The sequence below is a fragment of the Lingula anatina genome, chromosome 2 (assembly GCF_051362555.1).
Source record: "Lingula anatina isolate TDL-2025a chromosome 2, LinAna3.0, whole genome shotgun sequence".
Classification (NCBI taxonomy): domain Eukaryota; kingdom Metazoa; phylum Brachiopoda; class Lingulata; order Lingulida; family Lingulidae; genus Lingula; species Lingula anatina.
This window is the reverse complement of record NC_141768.1, coordinates 12,231,184-12,258,642: the sequence shown is the minus strand read 5'-3', so window position 1 is coordinate 12,258,642 and position 27,459 is coordinate 12,231,184. Positions and strand designations below refer to the sequence as shown.

General features: G+C 34.6%; 1 protein-coding gene across 11 annotated transcripts in view; it reads left to right on the top strand.

Annotated features, from left to right (window-relative positions):
- The window catches only part of LOC106164360 (dual specificity calcium/calmodulin-dependent 3',5'-cyclic nucleotide phosphodiesterase 1A), a 113,878-nt gene that overhangs the window by 62,485 nt on the left and 23,934 nt on the right, over window positions 1-27,459 (top strand). For 8 of the 11 annotated variants that reach the window (XM_087003783.1, XM_013542248.3, XM_087003787.1 and 5 more), the window contains 4 exons: window positions 2,278-2,343; window positions 2,790-2,982; window positions 20,642-20,755; window positions 25,860-25,958. In XM_087003783.1, the coding sequence (XP_086859909.1) occupies window positions 2,278-2,343; window positions 2,790-2,982; window positions 20,642-20,755; window positions 25,860-25,958 (472 nt within the window). Of the gene's footprint in view, window positions 1-2,277; window positions 2,344-2,789; window positions 2,983-16,513; window positions 17,102-20,641; window positions 20,756-25,859; window positions 25,959-27,459 lie in introns of those variants that run through there. The other 3 variants (XM_013542250.3, XM_087003786.1, XM_087003788.1) reach the window with 2 other exon arrangements.

Here is a 27,459-nt window from a genome sequence, read left to right as displayed (position 1 = left end):
GACATCTTAGCTCCTTGGGCTTAAAGCAATTCAACAAAGGACCCTGTGAAGATGGACTGATCCTGTTAGATTGATCTAGAGATGGGAACCCAGTCTTATTGAAAGCTGATAATCTTCTAAAGTCAACTCAAAAATCAAATTACCATTTTCAGGCCTACCCAACTACCAGACTCGGCACCTAAGGATCCTGAATTAACCGGTATATCGGACCACACTACCCGTTTTCAAGGTGTGTGTCAGATCGCATTTCAGAGTATCAGCCAGAACACCGACAGGATGAGCCCTGGCATGCTCGGCTGTCACCTTGATTGGATAGTAAACGATTGTCGTAAAATCGCTGTATGATTTTAAAACCGGGTGCATTAATTTGAAAGCCACCTAGATGAACCTTAGACTGCCACATTAATCTAATACAATGCAAAAAAAGCCCTATCTAAAGTGGTTAAAACATTCAAACCGAATGTCGTAAAGTCCCCATATATCCCCATAGAGACAATAAAATAGAGTACTCTAAAGTAAGAGTACAGTTTAAGGTTGTTCAGCCGAGCGTGGATGAGCCCACAGTCGTGCTACAAAATTTGTTCTGGGGTATGATACTCCGAAATGCGATCTGACACACACCTTGAAAACGGGTAGCGTGGTCCGATATACCGGTTAATTCAGGATCCTTAGGTGCCGAGTCTGGTAGTTGGGTAGGCCTGATTTTAGTCATCTAAAAGATCCATCTTAGTCTTCCTCTACATGTGTACTTTAGTGTAGGGGTGAATGTTAACAGCTGAAGCTGAAACAGACATTAAAAGTCAATAACTAATACTAGCAATATAAAACACTTTGGCCTTAATTTACAGTTTTGTATTAGTCATGAAATTTGGAGAATTGTATAAAACTACAACATTGCAGTGGTCCTTTATCAACAGTGTAATGAAAGAATTCACATTAAAAAGAAAAAATAACATTTTTCTGGCTTGAAGGAATATATTTAAGGGATGACAACTCTCCTCATTTTAGTGGAAAAGTTCCATCAAATGGATTTACTGAGGTAAACAATGATTTACCCATACTTTCCAATAGTTAATGAATCTGTTCCAACATTCAAAGTTTGTTGATTTTTTTAAGTGTGGTTTTTACGGAACGTAGCCATCTATGAAGGTCCAGGTGGTCTGATGGCAAGCACAGACTTAAGAATAATTGCAATAACCCCTGTTTTGTTGGTCAAATGGAATTAATATTGTTTCTATGTGTTATTTACAAAGCAATAATTGCCATAGCAACGTTAAGATAAGATAAGATAAGAGTTTATTTAGCCAATTATAAAAATCGGAAATCATTTTCCTTTTGGAGCAATATACAGAGTAAAATAATAAAATAATACAATAAATAAATAAATTAAGAATTTAGTTTTGAGATCAAATTAAAATGCGTCACTGCATTGGTAATTATCAACCACGAGTTTTCCTGCATCACTGTTGTGGTAATTATCAACCACGAGTATTCCTGAATTTTCACTTTGTGTAAAAATGCTACTTTTGAGCAGATATATAAATAGAATTGTTTAGACAAAGGCTGTTATATGTCTATGAGATACAAGTATACATCAAAAAGAAAGTATGAATATTTTCAAAAGACAACAAAAACATCCCATGTACCACACTTTAAGGCAAGTAATGACACATTTACAAAATTCACCCAAATTTATTAAAAAGTTATCATCCCTAAGCTTACATGATATAGGTATAGAAAGAGTTCCACCACTAGTCCCAGTATTTTAACATAAATTTGGATTTAAAAAAAAGTGTCTGTAGAGGCATCAGTGGAGAATTGACTAGTAATTGATTGGATAGAGTAATTTCATGTGTAAAACTGACCTTTTCGAGTATAAAGACATTCCTGCAAGAAAAATATTAAAAAAAAAATAATAAAAGCTCAAATTGCATTTTTGTGGTTAAGATAGTAAATTAAGGCATGTTAACTTGGAGCAGCTTTGTTAATGAAATGGTAACTATTTTTGAGGAACAGGTCAGAGACAGCTTTCTGTGTAAAGAACGGTCAAGGAATTGTGTTAGAGAATATGTTGAGCAAGAGAACAACCAAACACAATGACACAGAACTTGCTCTACTAGCACATTACTTTTTTTTTTCAATTTCTTTCACTCATCCCTCTCTTATTAAAATTCTAACTGTAACTGAATCTGTATCTGAAAGTTTTTTTTTCCTTTCTTTAATGAATTTGAAGTGAAAGATTGAATAAATGGCCCTGTTTATTTATTTATTTTACAGTTGCAAACCCTCCAGAGAAGTCTAAAGATGACAGCAGCATATCAGCAAAAAATGGACAGCTATCAAGTGAGGTTCTAGGAAAAAATAGCATTTAGATCTGACATTTAATAGTACAATTTTAACATAACACAAGCTTTTACAAACACTGATATGTAGTACTTGTAGTACTTTCTGCATGCGCCTGCAAGCATAGGCCTACATATGTACCCCAAAAACATATATTTGAAGATTGATATCTGTTATAGTTGCGTTCATAACATATGCTGAAATATCTCTCTTGTATAGTTAGAGGCTAGCTGTTAGTAAGAGAAGCATTATAAACCATTTTACAAATGCACATTAGTTTGATCCAGGAAAATTACTGGCTAGAATATATCCATACATATTGAGTAGTTGACCATGTAACAGTACAATTAACCTTCATAATCACCAAACCAAGATTAAAACAATAATGATCAATAGATTTTGCACTGAAAAATGATAGCCTAATGTTTAATACTTTCCAATTACAGAGACTGGGACAAATTACCTCACGAGGCACACACAGAAAAGTCCATCGGCGCTGGAGAACAGGACACCATCTCCATCTGGTGGCAGCAGGACACCACCCAGTGGTGTGGGTCAGGATTACGCAGTCATGGACCTGAGCACAGACAACATGCCAGCCATCGATACACCAGAGGCATCACATTTATGCTCTAGAAGGTAAGAACTGAATTACAGAAACCAAAAAGAAATTATCTTGCCAACTTGGTAAGTTGCCATTGAGAAATATACATCTGGGATAAGATGTACTTGTAGGCAGGATCATATATTTGTGAAGGATCCAACAACTTTTCCTAAACATTTTACCCATGTTTGTTTGAATGAAGATATTGCAAAGCACACATCAGCTCTGACCATCTGTGTCACATCAGACATTAACAGGGCCAGACCCTGTAGTCCAAGAACAACATATCTTTGCTGAATAACTGTCTGAAGTTTTTCCTAATATTTTGGCAGAAGTGAGAGGTGATTCGTGCCATGTGAAACTCCCTTCCTTTACCATTTAATGTTGATGAAACACAAACACATAGAACTTGCAGCAATTGTACAAGTTTGCTGTCCATGCATATATGTGATTGAGTAGAAAATGACTTCATTATTTCTATAGTGTAAGTAAGCAGTCGATACGTGCACAAGGTCAATTAAACATTGCATACCTATATGTGTGACGTGACCTGAAGTATGTCAGAATGTCTACAAACTTGCAGTGCAATTTTTAATACGTGTCACTGATTCGGAAGATTTCATCAAGGTGTGAAATTATTTAGAGTTTTTCTCCTGATCTAATTAATTGTTCATCAAGTTTATTGTATTTGTGCATATAGACTAGAGCAAACTGAACCACCAGAACTAATCCAGTATGTTTTTAAAGGAAATAACCATCAATTGATTTGATAAGTGGCATTAAATCACTGCCATCCTGAGGCTCAAGAGCCCTTCACATTAAATTATTCTCTCAGATCTATAATGCAGTCCAAAAAAAAGTTTGTTGTCTATGTGCCTGCATGTTGGAGCATCTTTGTGTTTATATTAAGTCAACGCTATGCCTCTGCAGATTGGCTATTTTCAAAAGTCTGTTTATAATGAGAGAGAGAGAGAATTCCTACTTTTGAACAGATGTGTCTTATAGCCCAATGAAATGGAAATATTGAACTACACATCTAAGAGCCAATTAATTTTGCCTTTGAATTAAGCAAGATATGAACTCTGGCTAATAAGGACTGTATTGATGTTGTTCACGTATGAGTGCAAATTCAGTTTTATCACAAAAAGAATGCAAGATGTTGGAGGCATGTTTCATTTTTTACCTTGAAGGGATATCAAGAATCATTGCAGAGGACCATGTAATTACAATGATATTATACCATTTTACGGTGAATTATGTTAAACTACACTTTCCCTTGTGTTTGAATGCATATAGATGTATTACAAGGAAAAATTATATATCCTGAGAAAGTCAGTCATTGCCAAGTAAAACTTGGCAGTCAGTTTTTTGTTTTGCTTTGATTTTTTATAATTGAATTCTATGTGATGCCTACATAATGCAGGTACTTTGTCATGTCTGCAATGAAAGAGACTCCTTTTATCTGATCCGGTCAATTTTGGGTCAACTGTCAGTACAGAATGTCCATGGCTGTTGGTGTCCCTGGGGAGTCCAACCCCTGCCTTGTGATAAGTGATGGGAAAATTGGCTAGGGTAGGTGAACCTGGTTGTTCTGCTTGGCAACCTTTACAAATTAGATATCTACCTAATGCAGGCCCTCTAGAGATATCTAACAGGGGATTGTGTAGTCAATATTCTAATAAGTACTGGTGTTCAGTGTCACAGCTAGTGGGTGTAAAGAAGAGGGTGGAGAGATAAAATGACAAGCTGTGTCATAGCTCAGCAGATTGCCTTCTACAGTACACAGATGGAGGTTGCTGTATGTGTGTAGTGCTGGTACATGTATCTGTAGATATAGACAAAGTGAAGCCCAGGATGGAAGGAGGTAGAGACACATCTGGCAGTGATGCTACTGCACAAAGCAAGATGGAGGAAAAGCGAGAGTCAGTTGCAGAGATTCCAAGACGGTAATGTTTCCAAGTTATCTTGCTGTCTTGTACCTGGGTTTTCTCATAATGTCTCCAAGTTTTTGTGGTGTCTTGAACCTGGGTTTTCACAAAATGTCTCCATTTACCTGAATTTTTTCTGGTGTTGCAGCATGGTTATTAGAGGCCCTCCACACATTACCAAATGTGGAACCAAGGTATTTGAAAAATAATTATTTACTGCTGTCAGTGAAGTGCATAATAGTTGAGTAGTCACTCTAATGCCTTCAATACATGACATTGACATGTGAGTCTTAATATTTGTATAAAGCCATCAGATGTTAAGTATTAGTGATATTGATATAGGTGAAATGCAGATGCAATGTTTGATTACTTGATTTCTTTTCTCTTGAGATGGTTCTGAAGCTACACAATATCAATGGGTAATGTGATAACCTGGCAGAATTTTGAAGAAAGATCTTTGGATAAAAGGTCAAATAATTGATAGAAGACATTTTTTGTTAAAAGAATGTAGCTATCCAAAATGTAATCAATCTTCATTATGACATTGTTCTTCAAAAGGTTCAAAGGCAAGAGAATGGTAAAACTGACATATAATGATTTTTTCAAGAAATGTATTGAAACAGTGCACTTGCAGTTTTAAACATTCAAACCCTTTCTGCAAATATAAATTGTATGCTAGTTTTTAAGGCTTCGACCATAAGGGAATTTATATTATGTGGTATATTTCATTAATCATTAATTTCTATAAAAAACATCACTCGCTGTGTGTAACCATTAAGTCAATGGTTCCGTGAAGTTTCCCTGGAATGTCTGTCATTTGACTGTGATAATGAATACCCTTCCTGCTCCACTTGAGTAAATGTGTGAACAAAAGACTCTAGAGATGTAGAATGGAAAATCACCACTAGCATGTTGACCATCTTGATTTGCCTCTTGATGGATGTAGAAAAAAACATGTGGGTTTGATGTGTATGTTAATAAGTATTTTGATGGAGATAGATTCAATGTGGATTACTTTTTTGTGACCTTTAAACTGTTCTTTAAGCACAATCATAGCTATATACGCATTGTTACATGCAAGCACACGGGTTTCAGTTAACACAGTAATTGTCCTGCATCTAATTGAGTACAGCAATCATTGCACACGAAGATCACTGATTTGCATGTTCTTGGTTGCTTTAGTGTTGCATGATCTTTAAGACTCCAAAACTGACTCAATCAACAGCTTAGAGCAGAGGCTTTTTTTCTACACTGGTACTCGTGGGCATTAATGCAGTCATTATTGAATCGTACATACCTCCATGACAGAAAAGAAAAGTTTTATCAAACAGTAATGGATGCTTCCATGAAATCCCCAGCTGTAGTGCGCCGGGCGTCCTGTCCACCCTGTGTGTCACCTTGGGGACTTGATTACCCATCAGTCATGAGACACAGCCATCTGGAAAAGAAGTGTCTTGAGGCCTGCAGCATGATTGAACTGGGGTAAGACAGGCAATAGACACATTTTTCATACAAAGTCAATGATAATGAAATCATTTGCTATTATTTATACATGAATCAGCATTTTATAGCCCGATTTCAAACTCACAGTGGGATTCATGCACTTTAACTTGCATAAGGTAGGTCACTATTACGGTATTCATTTACTGTGAAATCCCGGAAATCTTTGAGACATTTAAATCATATATAGAAAGTTCTTTCTCATGATCAGTATTTATAGATCTAAGATGTGTTACAGATTTATTTTCAAAATATTTCTAATGCCAAATATCTAAAAATTACTGTTTCTCATTGTTTACCTTTCACAATATCTAGTACAAACAACCATCCCACAGTGTTTAATTCCATGAAATTGGTGAGTTCTGTGCATTTAAGTCATGAAAATACTTTATTTTCAAATAACAGTTGGCTTCCTATATTATGTGAATGATTTATCAACACGGAGACTGGTTAAGAAGCTAGTGAAGTGCCTCCTCTTAGCCTCATCTTTTGAAAAAGATTTAAAAATTAGTAGTTCAAAACAGCACCATGAATAAAATTTAAAATTTAGAAGTAACAATTAAGGGTTGGAAAAGTGTCATTTTTATGTTCTTGTGCTTGTAGTTAGAGATATTTGAGAGGTAGCATCTTTAGATCTGTTTATGATGCCTGAGTATAACATTATGACCATTAGGCCTTTTTCACATCAAGCAGTATAATACAATACAATACAATACAATACAATCTGTACAGTTACACTTTGATAGATTGAAAACTTAATAACCTGGCTGTTGCATAAGAGAGTCAACTAAAACTGGGCCTCTGCACTTGACATGGCCAATGGCATGGCCAACTACGATCAATACTCAGTATGTGAGACTATGTATGTGTGTGTGTGTGTACGTGTATGCATGTGTGAGTGTGTGAGAATATGCATGAGGTGGGTTTGGCTTTTAAGTGATTTCAGTAAAATTCTATGGGAATGTCATGTAAGAAAGCAATACAAAAGTAGTATGCAAAACAAAGCAAATTCAAATCGTTGGGAAGTAGACTGTAATTCAGCAGAACAGTAGACTGTAATTCAACAGAGAAAACAACCAAAAAATTATTTGTGTATAAATTTCATTTATTCCTTTTTACACTGCTTTTCTCAGCCCACCCTCCTCTTTATTTTATGCTAAGTTGCAAGACGTAAAGTTGTTAAAGTGGTTCCACTGTTACACTTAAAATTCTTAAAGAATAGAAAGAAGAAATGTACAAATGTTTCATTAATGTGATGGATTCGCCTGACATTAAAATATTTCATTGGTGAAAAGTAAACTTAACACTGATCTGATAACAACATAACCTTTCCAGGGAGATGAAAAGAATTTTAGCTGAGGAGATCCCAAATCTGACTGGTAGATAAGACTACCTTAAGCTACTAATTACTTGTACTTCAGGACAGCTGATTAACAGTATTATGCAATACTCAGTTTTGAAACACTTCTGATGGGTAGCTAAGATCTAATCAGACCAGTTCTCAGGGCCATTGATTGACAGCCTAAGGCAATTGATCACCAGTCTCCTTTGCTTGTGATTTTTAGCTAAGAAAAGAGGCTGTCAGACTGATATTTGTTATATGGCATTAGTCACTGATTGCATGAACAGTGTAGTATGTACCCTGGTGTAATAGGTCTATCACCATAGTATCATATTTGTGAAATTTTATGTCAGCTTGTTATTTAATCATCTAAAAACTCCTCACCACATTGAAAAAAAAAAAGAATATATGTACTATTGCACCTTGATCGTGATTTGTTACAATTTACATCTACTTCCTGGTTTTAACAAGGTCCTTTAAGGACTTTAAAACATTGTTATAATTGCAGCACCTTACCATAATACACCAAACAATGATTAAATATGGGCATATCAGATTGCATACATGCAAATATTTCACATGACAATGATTTTCAGCCTCACATGATTGTTTTACCCAGTGATGTTCTTTGTCGCGCTGTCATTTGATGCAGCAAGTTATTAGAAAACAAGTTGACTGACATAAAGCACAATTTTTCAACTTCAAGATGCATGACACATTTTCATAGCATATTCCCCGTGTTTCTACAAGTATTCTCTGCTCTTTATGCTGACAGACAAAAATATTACCTTACCATGGCGTCAGAAAATCTGCTTCAACTTCGCACTCATGGCTCCACTCCCATGTACTTCCAGCTAAAAATGACCAGACAGCTTCATGTCTCACACCATTTGACATCATATAACATGCACTTCTGGCACAATCCTTTCTCCTCTGGTTCCCTTTATTATCTTTTTGCAAAAGGAGAGTAGATGGAGAATTTTTGAAGCCAAAGTACATGTTTGTACTTTTAGTCAAAGGATTTCTTTTAGTTGAGATGGGATTGCTGTTGTTAGAGAGCCAGAAGGCATTCACAACATTACTTTTCCTCTGTGTTTGTTTTTACATCTGAATTTTTCTTTACTAAACATAAATGGGGATAACACTCTCACCAGTGATAATGTCAATATTTCCAGGAAAAGAAAACATCTTGTAGAAAGAGGGATAGCAACGTACTTAAAATATAACCTTGCCAGAATGTTTTTCTCCTTTTCACTATCATTAATAATCATTAATAAAAATAATTAATAATTAATAACTAACAAAAAGATGATGGTTTCTTTATCTAAAGTGCAAATTTGCTTGCCATAAACTTAGAATGGACACTTCATTCTCTTTTACTGACTCCATAATAATTTTGAATCTATTAGCATTTTAAACTATATATTATTGCTCGATATTTTCATTGTACTTTTGTCACATACTTCGATTCAACTTGTAATTTCATAAGTGAACAATATGAATATGATATGTAACTGATGCTTATAAAGAGAAGATGAAAGTCATTATCACTAGGCAACACTTATGCCACTTGATCACTAGTCATTGTTCTATTGTACATGTATCTACTGCACCATTGCTACAGTGCAGAGAATACCATGCAGTTGACATTTCCTTTAAGCTACCAAGAATATCATATAATTATTACACAGATAGGCTCTTTCATTAGTCCAAGGGATAGTTTACAGGCTTTTTGCTTTCTTAAATCTTCTCATAGAGACCATTCAGAATGAGAAGGGCCGAGTGCTAGCTAGGCCACGACCTAAATATGGCGGACCTACATGAAAGGAAGACCGCTTAATCTTGCAATGACCTCTCTGCCTCCCATACAGCTCCCCACGCGTCATCCCTCAACCGGTTGAATTGAGCCCAAATTGAATTACTATGCCCCTGCAAGGACGATGCGTGGGGAGGCGTGTGAGAGGTGGAGAGACCATTACAGGATTAAGTAGTCTTCCTTTCATGTAGGTCCGCCATATTTAGGTCGTGGCCTAGCTAGCACTCGGCTCTTCTCATTCTGAATGGTCCCATATTCCTTTCAAGTCACCTGCTTTTATAGACAGGCAAGTTTGTCTGGACATGTAACAATTGCCTGTGTCAGTAGTGGTCATTGGTGTTGCCCTGAACTTTCCTGGATTATGTTCATTAACTCAATAATTTTTTTAAGTGTTACTTATTATTCTCAAATTTACAGAAATAATAGGCTAAAATTTAGCTTGACTTTTAAAAAGCAGCCTGATTGGATCATTTCTCTGAAAGTTTTTTTTTTTTTTTTTTTTTTTTTGTGAAATTTACATTTGTCACAATTTGGCATTTTCTAGGTGTGAGTTAACATTCCCATGGTAGTGAAGCCCTGTTTTAGATATGATGTCTGGATGTCCCCAGTAGCACAAGAGGTTTACAAAGATTGATAGTCTACTGTGCCTGGATGGAATAAGTAAATAAGTTGGAATAAGGAGGTGTATTCACCTCCTTAGAGTAATATCTTTATAATTGGATATTACAAATACATGATCAGATTTTAGTGGTGATTATGCTGTTAAGCATTATGCAATGTTGCATCAAAATTGACAAAAACCATACAGTACACTTTCGTCATTAAATTCATTGTTAGATTGTTTTAAGAGCACTGTATTGTAAGTTTTGATATTTAAATGTCTCTCCATCAGGTATCTTTGCTGCCTTGTTTGTGAAGTTATTGTCAGTTGTTGGTAATTAGGAATCTTTTATCATCTTGTCTTTGTTAATTTTAAGTCAATTTATTGATTATTGATGGGCGATTAAAGAAAAATTTCCACAAGATTGAACAGAATAAGTAGGGCGCTGATTACAAGGGTCCTATTTTCCTGAAATATTTATTGATTTAAGGCTCATGGTTTACTCAATTAAAGTTCCATGTAATGATTAGTATGGAAAAAAGGTCAACAAGTTGGTTTTATAACCATTCACAGATGTTTGAATTCTGCATGAATATATGAAACACATTAAAGATTTTTTAACTTGATGGCATTTGGCCCACTTGCTTGTGGAATAAACGAAATGAAGTTATCTGAAGAAATTTGGGAACATAACATCTAACCACTGCACATGTAAGAGGTTTACAAATATTGATAGATTACTGAGCCTGGATGGAATAAGTAAATAAGTTGTAGCAAGGAGGTAATATACACCTCCTTAGTCAAAATAATGTCTATGTTATTAGCAGGCCCGTAGCCAGCAATTTCAGAGGGGGAGTTCGTTTTCTGAAAAAGTGGACCTTTTACCATACAATCCTCAAGTACATAGATCAAATTTTACAAAGAGTGGACCTTTTCCCAGCAAAAAGGGTGCTTCTTTTGAACCCCCGAACCCCCCCCCCCCCCCCCCCCCCCCTGGCTACGGGCCTGATTAGGGAGATGTTACACCATTAATGTATTTAAGCAATGCCATAGGAGGTTAATAGCACTTATAGATTGATAGAACAAGCTTCAATTTATAACATGGTAAAAATTAAGAAAAGTTATGAACAAGGTGGGACACTGATATGAGGCTGGTTAAGAGGATCTGTATGGACCTGCATATAGTTATTTTGTGAGAGAGAGAGAGAGAGAGAGAGAGAGAGAGAGAGAGATTACTGAATTGATATGAATAGATTCTAGAGTCCACGCGGGATAATTATCTTGATGCTAGAGACACAGGTATATGTTCTGTCTATGTGTGTGTGTGTGTGGGGGGGGGGGGGGTTGAAAGGACGAACCATTGGGAAAACTTCAGGCAAAGGTATTTGGGATATGTTTTATTTGATAAGTTGGTACAGAGGTACTCCTAAAACTTTTATTGGAAAGTAGTGCTAATTTAAAGCAATTATAGAGAAAATGTTCCTTTAAGCAAGAGGTTTCTACTTTTGGGAACACAAGTCATTATCTGAAAATTAGCACCTGAGGGTTTGAAGGCAGGTTGCCAAGTAACATTTATCATCCAATAAATTGCATTCTGTAGAGGGCGCTGTTATAAATATAGCAGCATTAAAATATAATAACCTGTGCGGTAAATATATCAGAGAACAAAGATTCCAGTAAGGTGAGGGGACTGGACTAGCCTGTCAACTGGGTCATCAACTAAGTTAACTGGATCATGATGACTGGGTTGCTGACCATGGGTTGCTGAAACAGAGACAGAGGGTTTTTCATTATTTTTCAAGAATAAATTTCAACAAGGAATGCCAAATGTTCTCACTTTATAAAAGACAGCAAATAGTGAACTGAATATAATTAAACTGTGTGTACAAGGTATAAATGAACATCTTGAGCTCCTCTCTCTCCTTCATCCTCCAGGCATTCCTGGGTTGAGGCACATTTGTAGAGGCAGTGGAGTAGAAGAAATCAACCTATCGCTTGTCCATCAATCAAGAGAATATTTTCTCTTCTCGTGAAGCATATTTTGCACATCACTGGCTCTGTCATTTCCTCTAATGGTAATTAGGTTAGGTCATACACATTGTCATTTTTCAGCCATGACATTGGGGATGACAGAAGTTGGTTGAAGAAGAATGCCTAGATAATTTCAAACTGATGAAGCCATTTTTATGTACAGACACAGATGTGTCTGTACATATTGCCATCACCTGCGTCTGTCGTCGCCGATGGCGATGCCGATGGCGATGCCGATGGCGATGCCGATGGCGATGCCGGCGCCGTGCACTTTCCTTGTAAACACGATAAGTGGAGGGCAGTTTTACTTTTTGGCTTTATATTTACAGGGCTGATGAATATTCATAAAACGCAGGTCAAGTTCGAAAATCAGCATGATCGGGCCATTATTGTAGAAGTTATGCTGTTTTTTCACTTTTCAGCATATTTTTCACATTTCCTCAGATTCAATTCTTAGGCATGTTAACAGTCTCATTATTAAACTAATAAGATACGTAAAAGTTTTTGTTTGACATGTCCTGCATCTTTACAACATTGTTAGTTGATTTTGTAAAAATGATGGTGAACTTGTTATCGTGTATTGTGTAATAAAGTTTCAAAAATGGAAATAAACTCATGTCATTGCAGTTTGTCAGATTCAATCATTCACTATGTTCAGAATCTCAGAATGGAAGAAATTGGACATTTAACACTGCTCTATTGATATTTTTCCAATCTCATCAATTTTCTTAGTTAATCATATAAAAATGGCAGTAAACTGTTAATTTTGTTTTATGTTAAAAATTGTTAAAAATGGGAAAAAAAACATTTCAGAACAGTGCTGTCTTGTTTACATTTTGGCATTTTCAAGTTGTGACTTTGAAGTTCCATGGGCCTGAAGACCTTTGCTAGTCACATTTTCTGAACATCCATGATACAAATATTTTATTATTAAAAATTGATGGTCATTATGCTGTTAAACATTATGTAATATTGCATCAAAATTTAAAAAAAAAACCTATTTTGGGCACTGTTCCCATGATGACCATTTAAGAAAAACCATGTCAATTACTGTTCTTAAACAGTACAGTAAATATATATATAGATGTGTCTGTACATATTGCCATCACCTGTGTCTGTCGTCGCCGTCATCGCAGTTGCCGTCGCCGTGCACTTTCATTGTAAGCACGATAAGTAGAAGGCAGTTTTACTTTTGGGCTTTATATTTACTGAGCTGATGAATATTCATAAAACACAGGTCAAGTTCAAAAATCAGCATGATCGGGCCATTATTGTAGAAGTTATGCCTTTTTTTTTCACTTTTCAGCATATATGCAACACTGTTAACACATTTCAAGAAAAACTGATAGGCCTGTTGTCATGAAACTCACAGGAGTAATTGATCTTACTAAAACGCAAGTCAAGTTCGAAAATCGGCATGCAGCCTGAGTTGGAAAAGCAGTCTTATTGGCTTCTTTTTCTGGAAGTTATACATGTTCAAAGTGTGAAATTGAACTCCCATGGGCCTGAAGCCTTATGCTTGTTACACATTTTACTTACATTAGTATTACCTGTTGAGCATAATTAAAATTTGATGTTAAATTTGCAGTTTAACATAATGTACTTTTGCATCAGAATTGACATTAGCCTATTTTGTGCATAGTTATTTCCTGCTTTTTGTCTGTACATTTGACAGCTTTGCTGCCTTGTTTAAAACATTGTTTCTACAAAGTCTCAGAACCAGACTGAATATATATGTTCAATTTACATTTCTTAAAAACCACGTTACACTACAAAGATTAATTAAAAACTAACATAAAAGTATTTAAAACTAAGAGATAAAAGTTAATCAAAATATTCCTTAAATAAAAAGGTTTTTTAATTCTTTTTAAAACAGTAATAAGAGTCATTCAAACCAAAATATTCCTTAAATAAAAAGGTTTTTAAATTCTTTTTAAAACAGTAATAAGAGTCATTCAAAGACACATTTGTTATGTTAATAAAATTGAACCAAAATATCAAACAAGATGTACCAATTCTATCTGATGCATGAATGTATATTTATGTGATTTCCCTTGGTTCTACATTGCCATAACTCAAAGTAACTTACTTCATTAATATTGAGTAAACTCCTCATAACAGTGGAATATATATAGTTTATCCATCACAAAGAATATCTCATCATGTAGCGTATAGTTTTTAGATTGAGCTTTTTGGAAAACTGTGCTAATGGGATATAGGATATTTTTTTCTAATTTTTCTAAATTATGATATTTCAATTTTAGCAATTATTGGTGTCCTCAAACAGACTGCTAGGTCAGTGTTTTATAGCAATTTGCTACTTCTTCCCATTCTTCCTACTCACACACTGTTTATTTTTAGCAATTGAATTAACTCATTTTTTACTCAATGGCTGCTAAGTTGAGATGTTGCTGTACTGTCAGATGGATTATCCATTATTTTGTGTTATCGCAGACATAAGTTTCAACAGCCAGAAATGCACTGAATACAATGCAAAACCCTTTTTTCAATAAAGGTTAATGTTTGTGTGTTGCGTTAAGCATTTATTTACTATTATATGATGAACAGTTTGTACGTCTATCATGGACACTTAGCAAATAAATTAGGCAGAAATACTAAAGCCAAATCAAATTTTGAGTCTCAACAGTGATAGATTTACAAAAGCTTGAAATATATTTCTCATTTCTTTTAATGAAATAATTTATATGCACAGATAAAGAAGGTTTTTAAAGTTAAGTATTAAACATCATTACCTTACTATTATATGATGATCAGTTTGTATACTTGTCTATCATCTACACTTGTCACCAGGTGCCACTGATGTATTATATGCTGCAGTTAACTCTTCATTTTTATTGTAATAGTATGGTTTCTAGGAAGTCAGAATGTTTTCCAGTAGCTCAGAAAAGGTTGCTAGATATAATCGCTATGTGCAGTAGCTTATTGATATCTTACAACCATATAACTTTCCATTATTTCTAATCACACAATATTTATTTTTAGCAGTTGCATCAACTCAGATGTTTTTCCAGTGACTTCATGGTTGAAATATAGCTGGCCTGTAAATTTTATTGTTCTCAGAAATTATAGGTTAGAATTAAGAGCCATTTAATTCAGAACTTTTTTCATCAAACAAATTCAATCCACCAGAATTCCAGTGTGAGCAGTCCAGATAACCACAAATATTCCAGTAAACTCAACAACAGCACAACCTAATATCCCAAGAGTACTTCTCAATTGATTTGGAAATCAAAAAAATGAATTGATTAAAATTCTTTATACTCAAGAGGACAAAATCTGGGAGAAATAATTGGTTTTTGTTTTTAATAATTAGGCTGAAATTGTGTATGTTTTGCCATTACTGGAAGCAAATTGTGTCTCTATCTTCATGCTGAAAATAATTACAAATTCAGCAAAAGGGACTTGTTACACACCCATTTTCATGACTAATCGAGCAAAAAATAAAAAGTACCATTATTCTGTATACTGATAATATGTTTGAAGCTCAATAAAGAATGCTTGGTCACCCCCACTTCAATTCCAAGCCATTACCCCATCTCTGTATAATGTCTTCTCTACTGCTGTTTGAATGCTAGATGTTCTGGCAGCAGCTCTTGGGGGAGCCATCCAGTCTCTTGGGTTTTCAAATAGCATTTATTTTACTGCACATAACTGTAGCTAGGCAACCAAGCTTGTGCAGGCAGTGACATTAGAACGTGTCAATGCATGCATCCAATTAAGATTACTGATATGGGATTTTTGTAGCAGCATTTGTGAGCTTATCACCATGCTTTGTTTTCTTCCAGCGGCTCTCTTACGGCAGCGTAATTACACTTTAGTAATCCAGAGGGATGGGGTTTTGCCAGTATTTTTCTCACCCATGATGAATAGCCTGTGTTAAACCCACAGGAGAACATCATTCAGACAAGATTGCTGTTGCTTCTTTCCTTGTTCTGAATCTGTGGATTTGCCTCAGAGTTGCCAGCAGGCTTACATGCAAATGACATTTGAATACAAGGGCAGAAATAGGCACTCTATAGTTGATATTTGCACACACTAAAACAAAGAAAAAGTCAAAAGAAAGGTTTACGAAGTCATATGAAATTCATTTGACAAGGCTGTCATCTTGTGTTGCGTATTCTTCCGGTTGCAAGTTAATTTTGCTACTTATCTAGACAATATATTTGGCAGACTTATGTTTGATAAGGAGAAATGATGACAGACTGCTGCTTACCAGCGTATGATATATGTTACAATAGCTGCCTCAGTGCTATAGAGATGGACAGTGATAAGTTGATATGTGCTGGGAAATCGAAAAGTTGTCAAATGTAGAGAGATGAACTGTTATAATTACGAGCACAGCTGGGTCTGCTGACATTGACTGCACTTTCCTTCCTTGATGGGTGTTTGGGAGGCAAACTTGTGTCTCTCCATTGTTTTAATATTGCCAGATAGATTAAGAGAACATTGATTTTGATGTAGAAGGGCATACAACGTGAGGCAAGCAAAATGGACTGATTGCGATGGTTTGGAAGATGTAGGCGAGGCAGACACTTCCAATCTATAGGATGATTTCTGCAGAGTGGAGTGTCCCTGGTTAAATCTATCAACCATTAAATAGCAGCAGACATGTGCTGTGTATTCAGATTCATTGTTTCTGCAGTGTCTCCATAGTTTGACCATATGGCATCTGCCACACTGAGATACATTGGCAGCTAGGCAGAGGAGAGTGGTAAAGCATGGGGCAAGCAGTCTCTCTTGTGTATAGATTGGCTAGGAATGCCTTCACTAGGACACTGCCAGCTGTTTGCCGCTGCAAATGCTGTGGTCGCAGGGACATTGAATGTCCAGATGTCACAGAGAGTGAACTGTCTTTGATGATTGACACTCCTAGCTGTCACAGCTGGAAGGACGCATATGGTGATGTTGTATTAAGGTAGTGAACCAACTGTAACACATAGTATAGTTGATTAGACTATTGAAGCTATAGAATCTAATGTTATAAATTTTCTTCAGTAAGCTGGTAATATTTATTTTTTGTTGTGAGCTTGCAACATGTAGATGGTTGAGAACAATTTGAGTGTTGCCATGGCAGTATTAATGTAAGTGCTCTATGCACAGTCTATACCTTATCTCAACAGTATGGACAAGTTCAGGGTAAGCCATTATACTAATGATGTATATTTCAATATGTTTCAATTTCCTAGCTGAACTAAATTCACCAGCGACGTTCACATTTTATTAATGACTGCCACCCACATACTAGTTTATGCAGGCAATTGCACAAATGCAGCATATAGGTTTTAACATTATATTGATGAAATTGGTCAAAGATATCAGCCGTAGCATTTGTATGTGCATGCGTGCCAGTGTGTGTACATATTTGAATGTGACTGTGCATTTGCATATTTGGGTATTTTGTGCAAGTGTGTGTGCATGATATAATTTACCTTGAACACCTGTTATCAGTGCATTAAACAATTTTGTACATTAAACAATTTGATTCAGAAGTGCTCAGTAGAAAGCAAATTGAGAAATTGTAGAAAAGAATTTGAAAAAAAAATCATTTAAATTACTGACAAGCTAAAAACTCCAGGGAACTGAGAAAATTGACCACAATGAAAAGCCAAGCAGAATTTAATGATTTCCCAAGGATGAAATTGAAGGAGGCAAATGCTAAAATGTCCAGTTTCTTATTTAAACCCTTGGGGTTTAGGGGGAGTTAAACTGTAGATGATTGAATATAGGACACAGGCTAGTTAGCTTTGACTGGATGCCTGGAGGGAAGCTGTATGGATTGTGGTTATGAATATTTATCATTGGTAAATTGATTATTGTTCTATCATAGAAATGGTGGCCTAAATGTGATGACATAATGGATTGTTTGGTATGTGGCTATTCCAAGCAATATCAAGGGTGACCTTTTTACCAGAACAGCATAGAACCTAACTTTGATTCAGAGTGGATCTCTTCCTGCCCAAAAGGTTGTTTCATTTGGCCCCTGGACCCCTCTTACTTATGCCCAGTTGTTGCTTATAATTATTTACACCTGTATCAGTTTTATGTAAAGAGTCATAAAATTATATTTTAATCATTTTTTGGGTATATTTAACACAAAAGTTTGTTGCAGTATTATAAATTTTGATTTTGCAAATTCAATTTTATTTGTCTTTCAGCACCACAGATGTCAGATTATATTAATTGAACTCAGATTAACTCACAGTTACATCAGGTGGCTTAATGCTAATGAGGCACAGTAATGGCTTTGTAATCCCAGAATTTTGAATAATTAAGCCATTAGTCTAGCTGCAACATTTGTGTGACTTAATTAGTTGAATATAAGATAAGGTATGCATTACATGATTATTGCATTGAAGAACAAACACAAACAGAGCAAACAGAACTAAAATTGCTATTTGTGTTATATATATACTTGGAAAATTGGATTTTCAATAAATCTTTATGGAAACCATTCATTTTTATTATGCCTGCAATATGCTGTATCAATGATGACAGCACTTATAGGTTTGTATTGATATGAACAGGCAGTGACCTGGCAACATTTCTGCGAATTTCTATGCTTTTCATGAAAGAATGAGTCTTTGATGATTAAAAATAAGCAGACGATGTCTTAGAAGATCAAAGGAATTGGCAGTAGATGCTAGTTTTGAATTTCCTCACTCAGTTAGCACTAGGATCAGTACCACTTATATGCAGAGTCAACCATGACCTCCGGCCATATGCTATAGTTTCCCTTCCTGAGCATTTTAGCTGGAGGAGATTACTGTTCGCATTTTTTTTTCAAAAACTATAGTGTTTAATATACTGTAAATAGATAGATGGCTAGGCAGCTTTATCCGGCTTCTTTCATAATGTGCAAGAATTGATTGGAAGCTTTAGCATTTGATGCTTGCATTTTGTTGTCCTTGAGTGTGCTATTCACTGGCTGCTGTATTATCTTGATTCTAACCAAGTATGCACCATACTGATGAAGCCTATTTGCTGTATCTGATGTGTGCTTTAAGTGTGTGAAAACGTGTCTGCGGACTCAATCAACTATGCTTGCAGATTACTCTTTCACTGAACACATATAGGCTGACTAGGTAGAGCCTAAACTTGGGTCATCATCGTCATCACTAATATCTTTCAAGTAAATTAATTTGATAAGTGCGTTACTGGGTAGCAAATACCATGAATCCACAAGAGAGCTGTTGGCAGAATTGGAAGTCCAATCTAGTTACAAAGAAAAAGCACTGTCATTTATTAAATATTTTGTATGAAAGGTGCATAACCTGTGGGTAATTTGTGCTCAGCTGGGTAGTAGCTATTAATAATATTAAGAAGGTGAAACCCTCACATGCTGCTGCCGCAAAAGCTGAGAAAAAGACCCAATCCTCGGTGTTCAAAGAAACCAATCAGAGACAGGCTTGTATGTCGGAGTTATTACCCTTGCTCATCAAGCTGAAAAGGATTTCAATATATCTCTACTTTTATGTCTTGATCACTGCCCAGGAGTGCTTGTGCATCAAGTCTTGGCTCTATTGTATGGCAGAATGGAAGCAAATTTATGCCAGGTCTCCAAGAACTTTATGAGAGGATGATGGTTATTGCTTTTTTGTTTTTACCACATGACATGTAATGAGTACGCAGTGGAATTGATAGGAAGCCACATGTCAAGATGGACCAAGTGATCAGAATGCATCATGGTTATTGTGTAAGAAGGTAGGGGTTCTATCATGACAAATTTGAGAGTCCCACGATCCCAGATAAAATAGGGAGGATCTTAAAGTGAGACAGAGGCTTTTTTGACAACAATATCAATTTTGCAGAAGGGTTTTTATTGTTTTGACTGTTCAGTTGATAGATAGGGTCTTCTAATTGCATATTTTATTATGTATTTACTAACCATGGTACCACAACGTAACATAATATCTTCCCTATTGTCTTAGTTAAGTTTAAATATATATAATGATAGATACTCAAAAGGGCTAGGAATAATTTTTGCAAAATTAGTATCAGGAAGTTCTAAAGATTTATTGGCACAGAATGCTCCACTGAAATGGATTTTGATATCCTATTTTCGTATCTTTTTTCTTTATGCCTGGTTCACTTTCATGTTTTGCATTCATTCAAAAAAATGTATCTAAACACATTTTCTGGATCAATTTTGATTGTTCCAAGTATATATCTTATCAGCTGTTAAGAACTTTTTCTGTGTGATTGAACATTTTGGAGATTTTAGATTTTTCCTTAGAAAAGACACAGTATTGATGGTTGCAATGTGACACACTTAAGTTAAAAATCATTTTATTTTGATATATTATAAAATTGCTTTTATAAGTTACAGTATTATGGTACATTGGAGTCAATATAACTGCCATGTACCTTGCACAAGGCATTATTCTTTGATGGGATGATTTGATATTAGTAATCACATCTTTTTGTGATGACAAAATCTATTTTCATTATCTTTCAGGTTACGTCATATTCTAAAGAAACTTGATCATGAAGAATTGTCTAAAGAGGATTTAAAGCGCAACCTGGAGTATGCTGCTTCAGTCCTGGAAACAGTGTACATTGATGAAACCAGGTAGGATTTCAGTAATTTTTAGCATGCAGTTTATTTTAATCACTTGAACTTTTGTTCGTGTATAAAAATAGGTCCACCTAGATGACAGAGGCTGGATGGTCAAGGTAGAAAGACAGGTGAACCGCATTTTGTGACAGAGGCTGGATAGTCAAGGTAAAAAGACAGGTGAACCACATTTTGTGACAAGAAGAAAGGTGTCAGTTTGAAGCACAGCGAACCTCATCAGGTTATTTCTGGTACTTAAGTAGGCTTGCTGGGTAAATTTTTGTGTAATTTTCTGTGTCAGAAGTTAATTTATTTTTAATTCAGCATAGATTATTGTTTAATTTTGTATAAAATGCATAAAGAAATATTTGGAAATATCTAAATGAAAAGTTATGTGTATTGTTAATCCTCTTATCTCCGAATACTTAGTTATTTTAAGCAAAATTTTACTCTGTACATTTATCAAATATGAATCATTTTTGTCCTATGAAAATACTCAGTTTATGTTTATTGTTTTTGTCTGGCTATTTACTGCATTGTTCTTTTGTTTTTATTTATTTATTTATTTATTTTTTAATTTTTGCATGATGTCTACATACACAGTGCATTAAAATCAGCTTTACCATATACATCCCAGATCCATATATCCCACTACAATATGATACTTATGAAACATAAAAGTGGACTAGATATTAGGCACTTGACATTAAAACCTTTTTGGAACCAGATGCAACTAGAATTAAAAGGGCAAAGATTCATCTTCACAGGGGATGAACTAACTTCTGAAATATTGTACAATTCTGAAACGGCAAAACCATTAAAAGTCAGTAGGGATTTTAAGTTCAAGTCACTTTTCATGGGGCATCAATCTTAATAACACCCCAGTTGTACTTCTTGTGAGGCATGTATTTCTGACACTATATTCGATATATTTAAATATTAATCTATTTACACATGCCTGAGTCCAAATTTTTAGATTTAGATATAAATAGGGCATATAAAATTATATGACCTCTTCACATTCTTATACATTTTATGTGCTCTCATCTTTTAAAGGGATAATAACTGTTCGTTTTGGACAAAAAATTAATTTTCCTGGAGTAAACAACAATTTTCTCATACTTACCAATGGTTAATGAATCCATTTCTACATTCAAAGTTAGTCCCTGTTTTTTTCTAAAAATTTTTTTTTTTGTTATAATCTCTTTAAAGATTATTACAGAGTATAGCCATGGAGGTCACGTGGTCCAATGACAAGCTCAGATATCAGAAAAAATAGCTATAACTGCCGTTTTTGTGGTAAAACAGAATATTTTATATTTCTATGAGTTGTTTACAATGTTTTTATTGTGAAATATAGATCTCATACGAAGAGTTATTATCCCTATAAGAACTTAACAAATGTCAAATGATCATCAAGTTTTATTTGAGTAACTTTGGCTAATTTCACATATTTCTGACTATGATATAACTACCTACACTATTTGTAATGCCTCTTAAAGCTAGTGTGTTACTACATGTAGTAAATACTGGACAGTTGGTCTAAACATTTTTTAATGTTTTGAAAACTCCTTTAGAGGTTTAAATGTTAAATTATCTCAATTTATTAAGTGCATAACATCATATTGTAACTTGTATAGATTACATTTTGAAAAAAATTGTTTGAAGTTCATTCTAAAGTTTCTAAAGTAAATTTCATTTTGATTAGTTTTAGCGTTACTTCTTTCCCCTGTGTAAATGCAGCTGTAATGCACTGTAGAGTTTATGTAATAGAAGCTGTAACTTCTTTTTTCCATGGGAATCAAAGTCTAGTTTTCCAAATACAGACACACCTGGTGCCCCATGAAAGGTCATGTTTGTGTAATTATAGGTTGGTTTATTTATTCATTGGAGACAGTGGTGGAAAAAAATGTCAAATCAGTCTATTAAAAAATATATGTTTGAATGAAGATATTTGCATTTTTTGTAAAAAAATGTCAGCTCTTGATGGTTTAGTGCTACAGGTATATTGACAATTTTAATATGTGGTGATAGGTAGCACCATGTATGAAACAAAAAGCTAAAAGCCTAAACGATTTGGATATTTTATTCCACCACTGTACTATATCATGTATTTTCGATATGTAGATTTTATTATATAAAAACCTTTGATATTTACCAAAGGATAATTATTCTGGTATGTAATGCTGTCTTCAATCTAAATGGCTTTATTACAAATATATAAAAATATAAGAAAGTTGTAAAATGAAAAATGTTATTGGTATCTAAATTAACCAAAAGGGTAGTCTTTGAATTTCTTGAAGAATTTTAAATGGAAGAAAAATGTTAGAGAAGAACCCACTGGTGAATATTTGCCAGCAAACAATGCATTACTTCAGCATCAAGATATAATTGACTGGGGATATTGCATTGTGCGTGTGCTTCTAGTAGTTTTCAGCACAGAAATTGCACTTCTTGGATAACCTCACTTCATATGGAATCAACAAAGCAGTAAACCACGGCCGCCTGCAGCACAGTCTGCTAGACTTAACACCTAATTACCACACATATTTCCATTAATGTGCAGTATAATTTAACCTAAAATACATAGATGGTGAACACATGCAACATTTCTTTGATTATAATGCAGCTATTCTTGTTCGGGAAGCTCTGTCTCAGCCCCTGGCTAACTTTTAGATATTGAATTGACTGTTGTTTGCTTGGTTTTCATTTTCCGTAATTATTTATTTATGTGTCCCTCTTCCTTATAAGACATAATGAGCAATGTTGTTTATGAAAGAAGAGGTTATAATGAATAGATAGAGGTTGAAAAACCTTGATAGAAAAAGTAATATATTCTCATAATATGAACATTTTTTTTGGAAAAAAGTTGAAATTCTTTACATATTTTGTACTCTAATTAAATAATATATCAATTGTGATGATGATAACTTGTTATTCATTGTTTTTTCTGACAAATCTGTCTCAACAGTCCAAAGGGTCTTGGCCAGAAAATGGCAAAATGTCATCTGTCCTTTTTTTTTTTTTTGTCCGAAGATTTATTGGCTAGAAAGTGACTTAGAGAGAGAGACAATAAAGCTATTCACACTGGCAATTTCTACTGCCATTAATGTCTGATCACAGTCCTGACAGAGTTAACTTTTATAATCTGAACAGACTACGCAGTTCTCATGAAAATATTTCTCGACATGAGTAAATTTAAGATTTTGTACAGCATAACATTTATTGCTACTCAAACTCCTGCCATGTTGTTCATGTTACTTTTTGATGAGAACAATATGCATTCTTAACAGGAAGTATGATTGGTGAAAGGCGATTGCTGCCAAATTAGTGTGAACGCAAAGAAACTGGGTTTATTCAACTGCAATTCTATCAGGGTCTACTGGACTGCAGTTAACTTGCTAGTGTGAATGGCCCCTATATTCTTGTTCTTAGATAGCAATTGCCTTTTAAGTTTATAATTACAACTTCTTAAAATATATAATTAATGATCAAAGAACATAAACAAGTGAACCATCTGACTCGAAAACGTTTGGGCCAATGAACTTTGCACATATTGGGCTGTACTGGATTCTTATAGGCATGTCATTTGTCCATTGATTCATTGAAATATTATAGAATAACTATTCTGTGTCAACATTCATGTCAGTTTTTATCAATTTTGTATTTGTTATGATGTGGTCCATGAATTTTAAATCTACTGTGACATGCCTGTCCATTACAAGTCATCATCCATGACATACTGGGGATAAATACATAAAGAGAAATCTGTTTTCGTGTTTTACTGTTCAGAGACTGTATACATATGTGGATACAATTACCAGTACCTTCATTACAGATATGATGCTTTAGAAACATCCTCTTTTGTATATGAAAATGTACCCTCATCCTGCATTGCTCTGCTGTATCATTTAAACAACAAATAACATATCTTTTAGCAAATAAATAGTGGTTGCAATACATAAACACATAAAGATTCATACTTTCACTTTATTCCAATTTTGAATTTGCATTTTCTTTTGTATGTGACAGTTATTATTATTATTATTATTATTATTATTATTATATTTTTGCATTGGTCTGATTTTAATGCTTTAATTAGCAATTATGAACTGTAGCATGGCAAAGTGGGCATTAATATTTCTTCTTTCCCTACAGAGAAATGTAGGTTTCTTAATATGAAGAATTCCAAACACACCATACATGTATATATCATCAGCATAATTTTGAATCAGAAGCTGACTAAGGAGTATGGGTTTGTTCATTTTACATGTATGAATGTTGTCTGATTTGAAAAATCCAGAATAATTCTTATAGAAATAAATGTCCCATATCTTCAACAAAGAAAAGAGTGAGTTGTTCTTAATGTAATTTTTTTCATCAAAGCTTAATTTTTGCTTTTGGGTATTGTGAATTGATAAATGATATACATTAAGATGAGATTAGTGCTGCGTGAAATCTCTCTTGATAATGAGGACAAAGCAGTAATTAATTCCAATTAATTATGATGTATGATTTTCATTTAGACATGTTGACTGAAACATTACGCTGCTCTTTAATAGTGTATATATTATCAAAAATAGCTCTAAATACGTACATTTAGAAGCACACTTTCAAAGTGATTTTTTCCTTTTTCTTTTATGTACTGGATTGTCCCAAATCATAAATCCTATTTATTGCTTTTATGCTGCCTAATTTAAAAAATGCAGCTACCTATACAACCCCTGTGTCTTTTGACTACGTTGTTGTGAACAAACACTTAGCACAATTCATGTGATGCCTTTGACGTTATTTTCTTCATAATTGTGTATAGCTTTTTAATTTGGAGCTTTCAATTTTTTTCCTTCAAATTGAATACATGTACTCAACTGGTAGTAGGTATCATGTCAATGTAACTGCTTTCCAGCTGTGCATCATCATGATCACAGTGCCATCTACAGTCTGTTCAGCACCAACCAGGTTCTTAGCAGAGCCCTCTAGTAATCATTTTTCAAATCTGGGTACTTTGCCCAAGCTGCACCCTGAATGTTGAGCAGTAGCATTTCTATCTGCTTTATGTGAGATCACTTGGCTTAATGGTTGCCCTATGATGCATGAGCCACTCTTTTTTATCCCACAGGCCTATTATAACATGTGACCGTGCCGTGGACCGTGCATGCAGTGACCACTCCTCAACTTTGATCACCACTGGAGGAACCCCTGGCTCCACTAGTAAAAGGTTCTATTCTAATTTGCATATCTGCTTGCCTGCTTGTCTGACTGCTTGCTAGTTCTGCTCGCACTCCTTTTGGGTTGCTTTTTGTTTCATCGTTGAGATTCTTGACTCTAGATGTAAACTTTATTTATGCTTATTTGTTTGTTGCTTCTACCGTAAGATGGTATTGAGTGTGAAATTATAATTCTGGAATGTGAAATGGTTATAAAAGTTGAATGATACTGTGCAAATTATTATTAAAACTGCAATGATAGTTTGATTTACTTATCCTTATGTAGATTGTCATATTGGAAGGAGGAACATATTCCTAAACAGGGGTTTATATATTTTTAGATTAAGGGATATATACCAAGTACCAGTAGTCATAGAGTTGGGAATATGTTCCAGGAATGAGCAATATGCATCGCAGGAATGTAGTATATATTCCTGGTATATAGAATATATGTTTTGAAGTTATGAGTACCATGTAATCATTGCAAAAGGCAGCTAAAGATAAAGCTTGTGCATCTTTTATTTTAGTTGTAATTATTTTAGATGTATGGGTATTGCAAAACAAATTTTAATAATGCATACCTGTTTGCATCTGGTTGTTGTGTAGAACTTTATTTTAACTTAATTTTAATTTAAATGGAATTGATACAATCATTAGAAATCCAGCTACTCTCAATTATTATATAGCATTAAGTGTGTGTGTAGAGCTTTGCTTTGATATTCAAATAAGGAAACATTATGGTTGTTATAAAAAATTGTGATGCATCACTGTCTACTAACACTGGGTGATGAAAAACATCGATCTGGCATACAACAGATTGATGCACGCCCAGACTGTAGTAATTTCCTGTGATCTCAGCCAAAGGGTGTGAAGGAAGGCACTGTTCACTCTGACTACAGGCAATTTCTTCATGATGTGTTCTTCATAAGCATATTGTCAATATTATCATATTAATTATCATATTTTTATGATTTTAGGTGTGTTTTATTTTAATTGCAGGTGCTCATCAGCGGTTTTTCTAAACTTTTTTTATACCTTAACTTATTAAGATGAATAACTGTGGTCTATTATAAATAGTTAAAGAAGTTTGAGCAGCTGTCTACTGAGATGAAATTACACTATATATACTTTTAGTCTATAGTGTGTAGAATGGTGTGACTAACAGCTAGCATATATCTATATACAGTCAAAGAAGATAGTTCAGTTTGCATTTTGAAGTCAATGAACTATATTCCGTATGCATGTCATGTTTAGTTTCCCTGAATGCCAGTGTCAGTTGTAGCCTGACATGACATAATTGCTGCATATGGAATGTGAATTCTCCTGCATGAGATGATGATGAATACAATACAGTGTTATACTGAGTCAGTAACATTTCCATAGTGTTCGATTCCTTGAAATGTTCTATTTAAATTTGTTGTTTAATTCACAACTGTACTGAATTATGCAGTGTTTGATATGTTTGCCACCATGCAGTTTCATGCCATGCATTTGACAATTAATTATGAATGG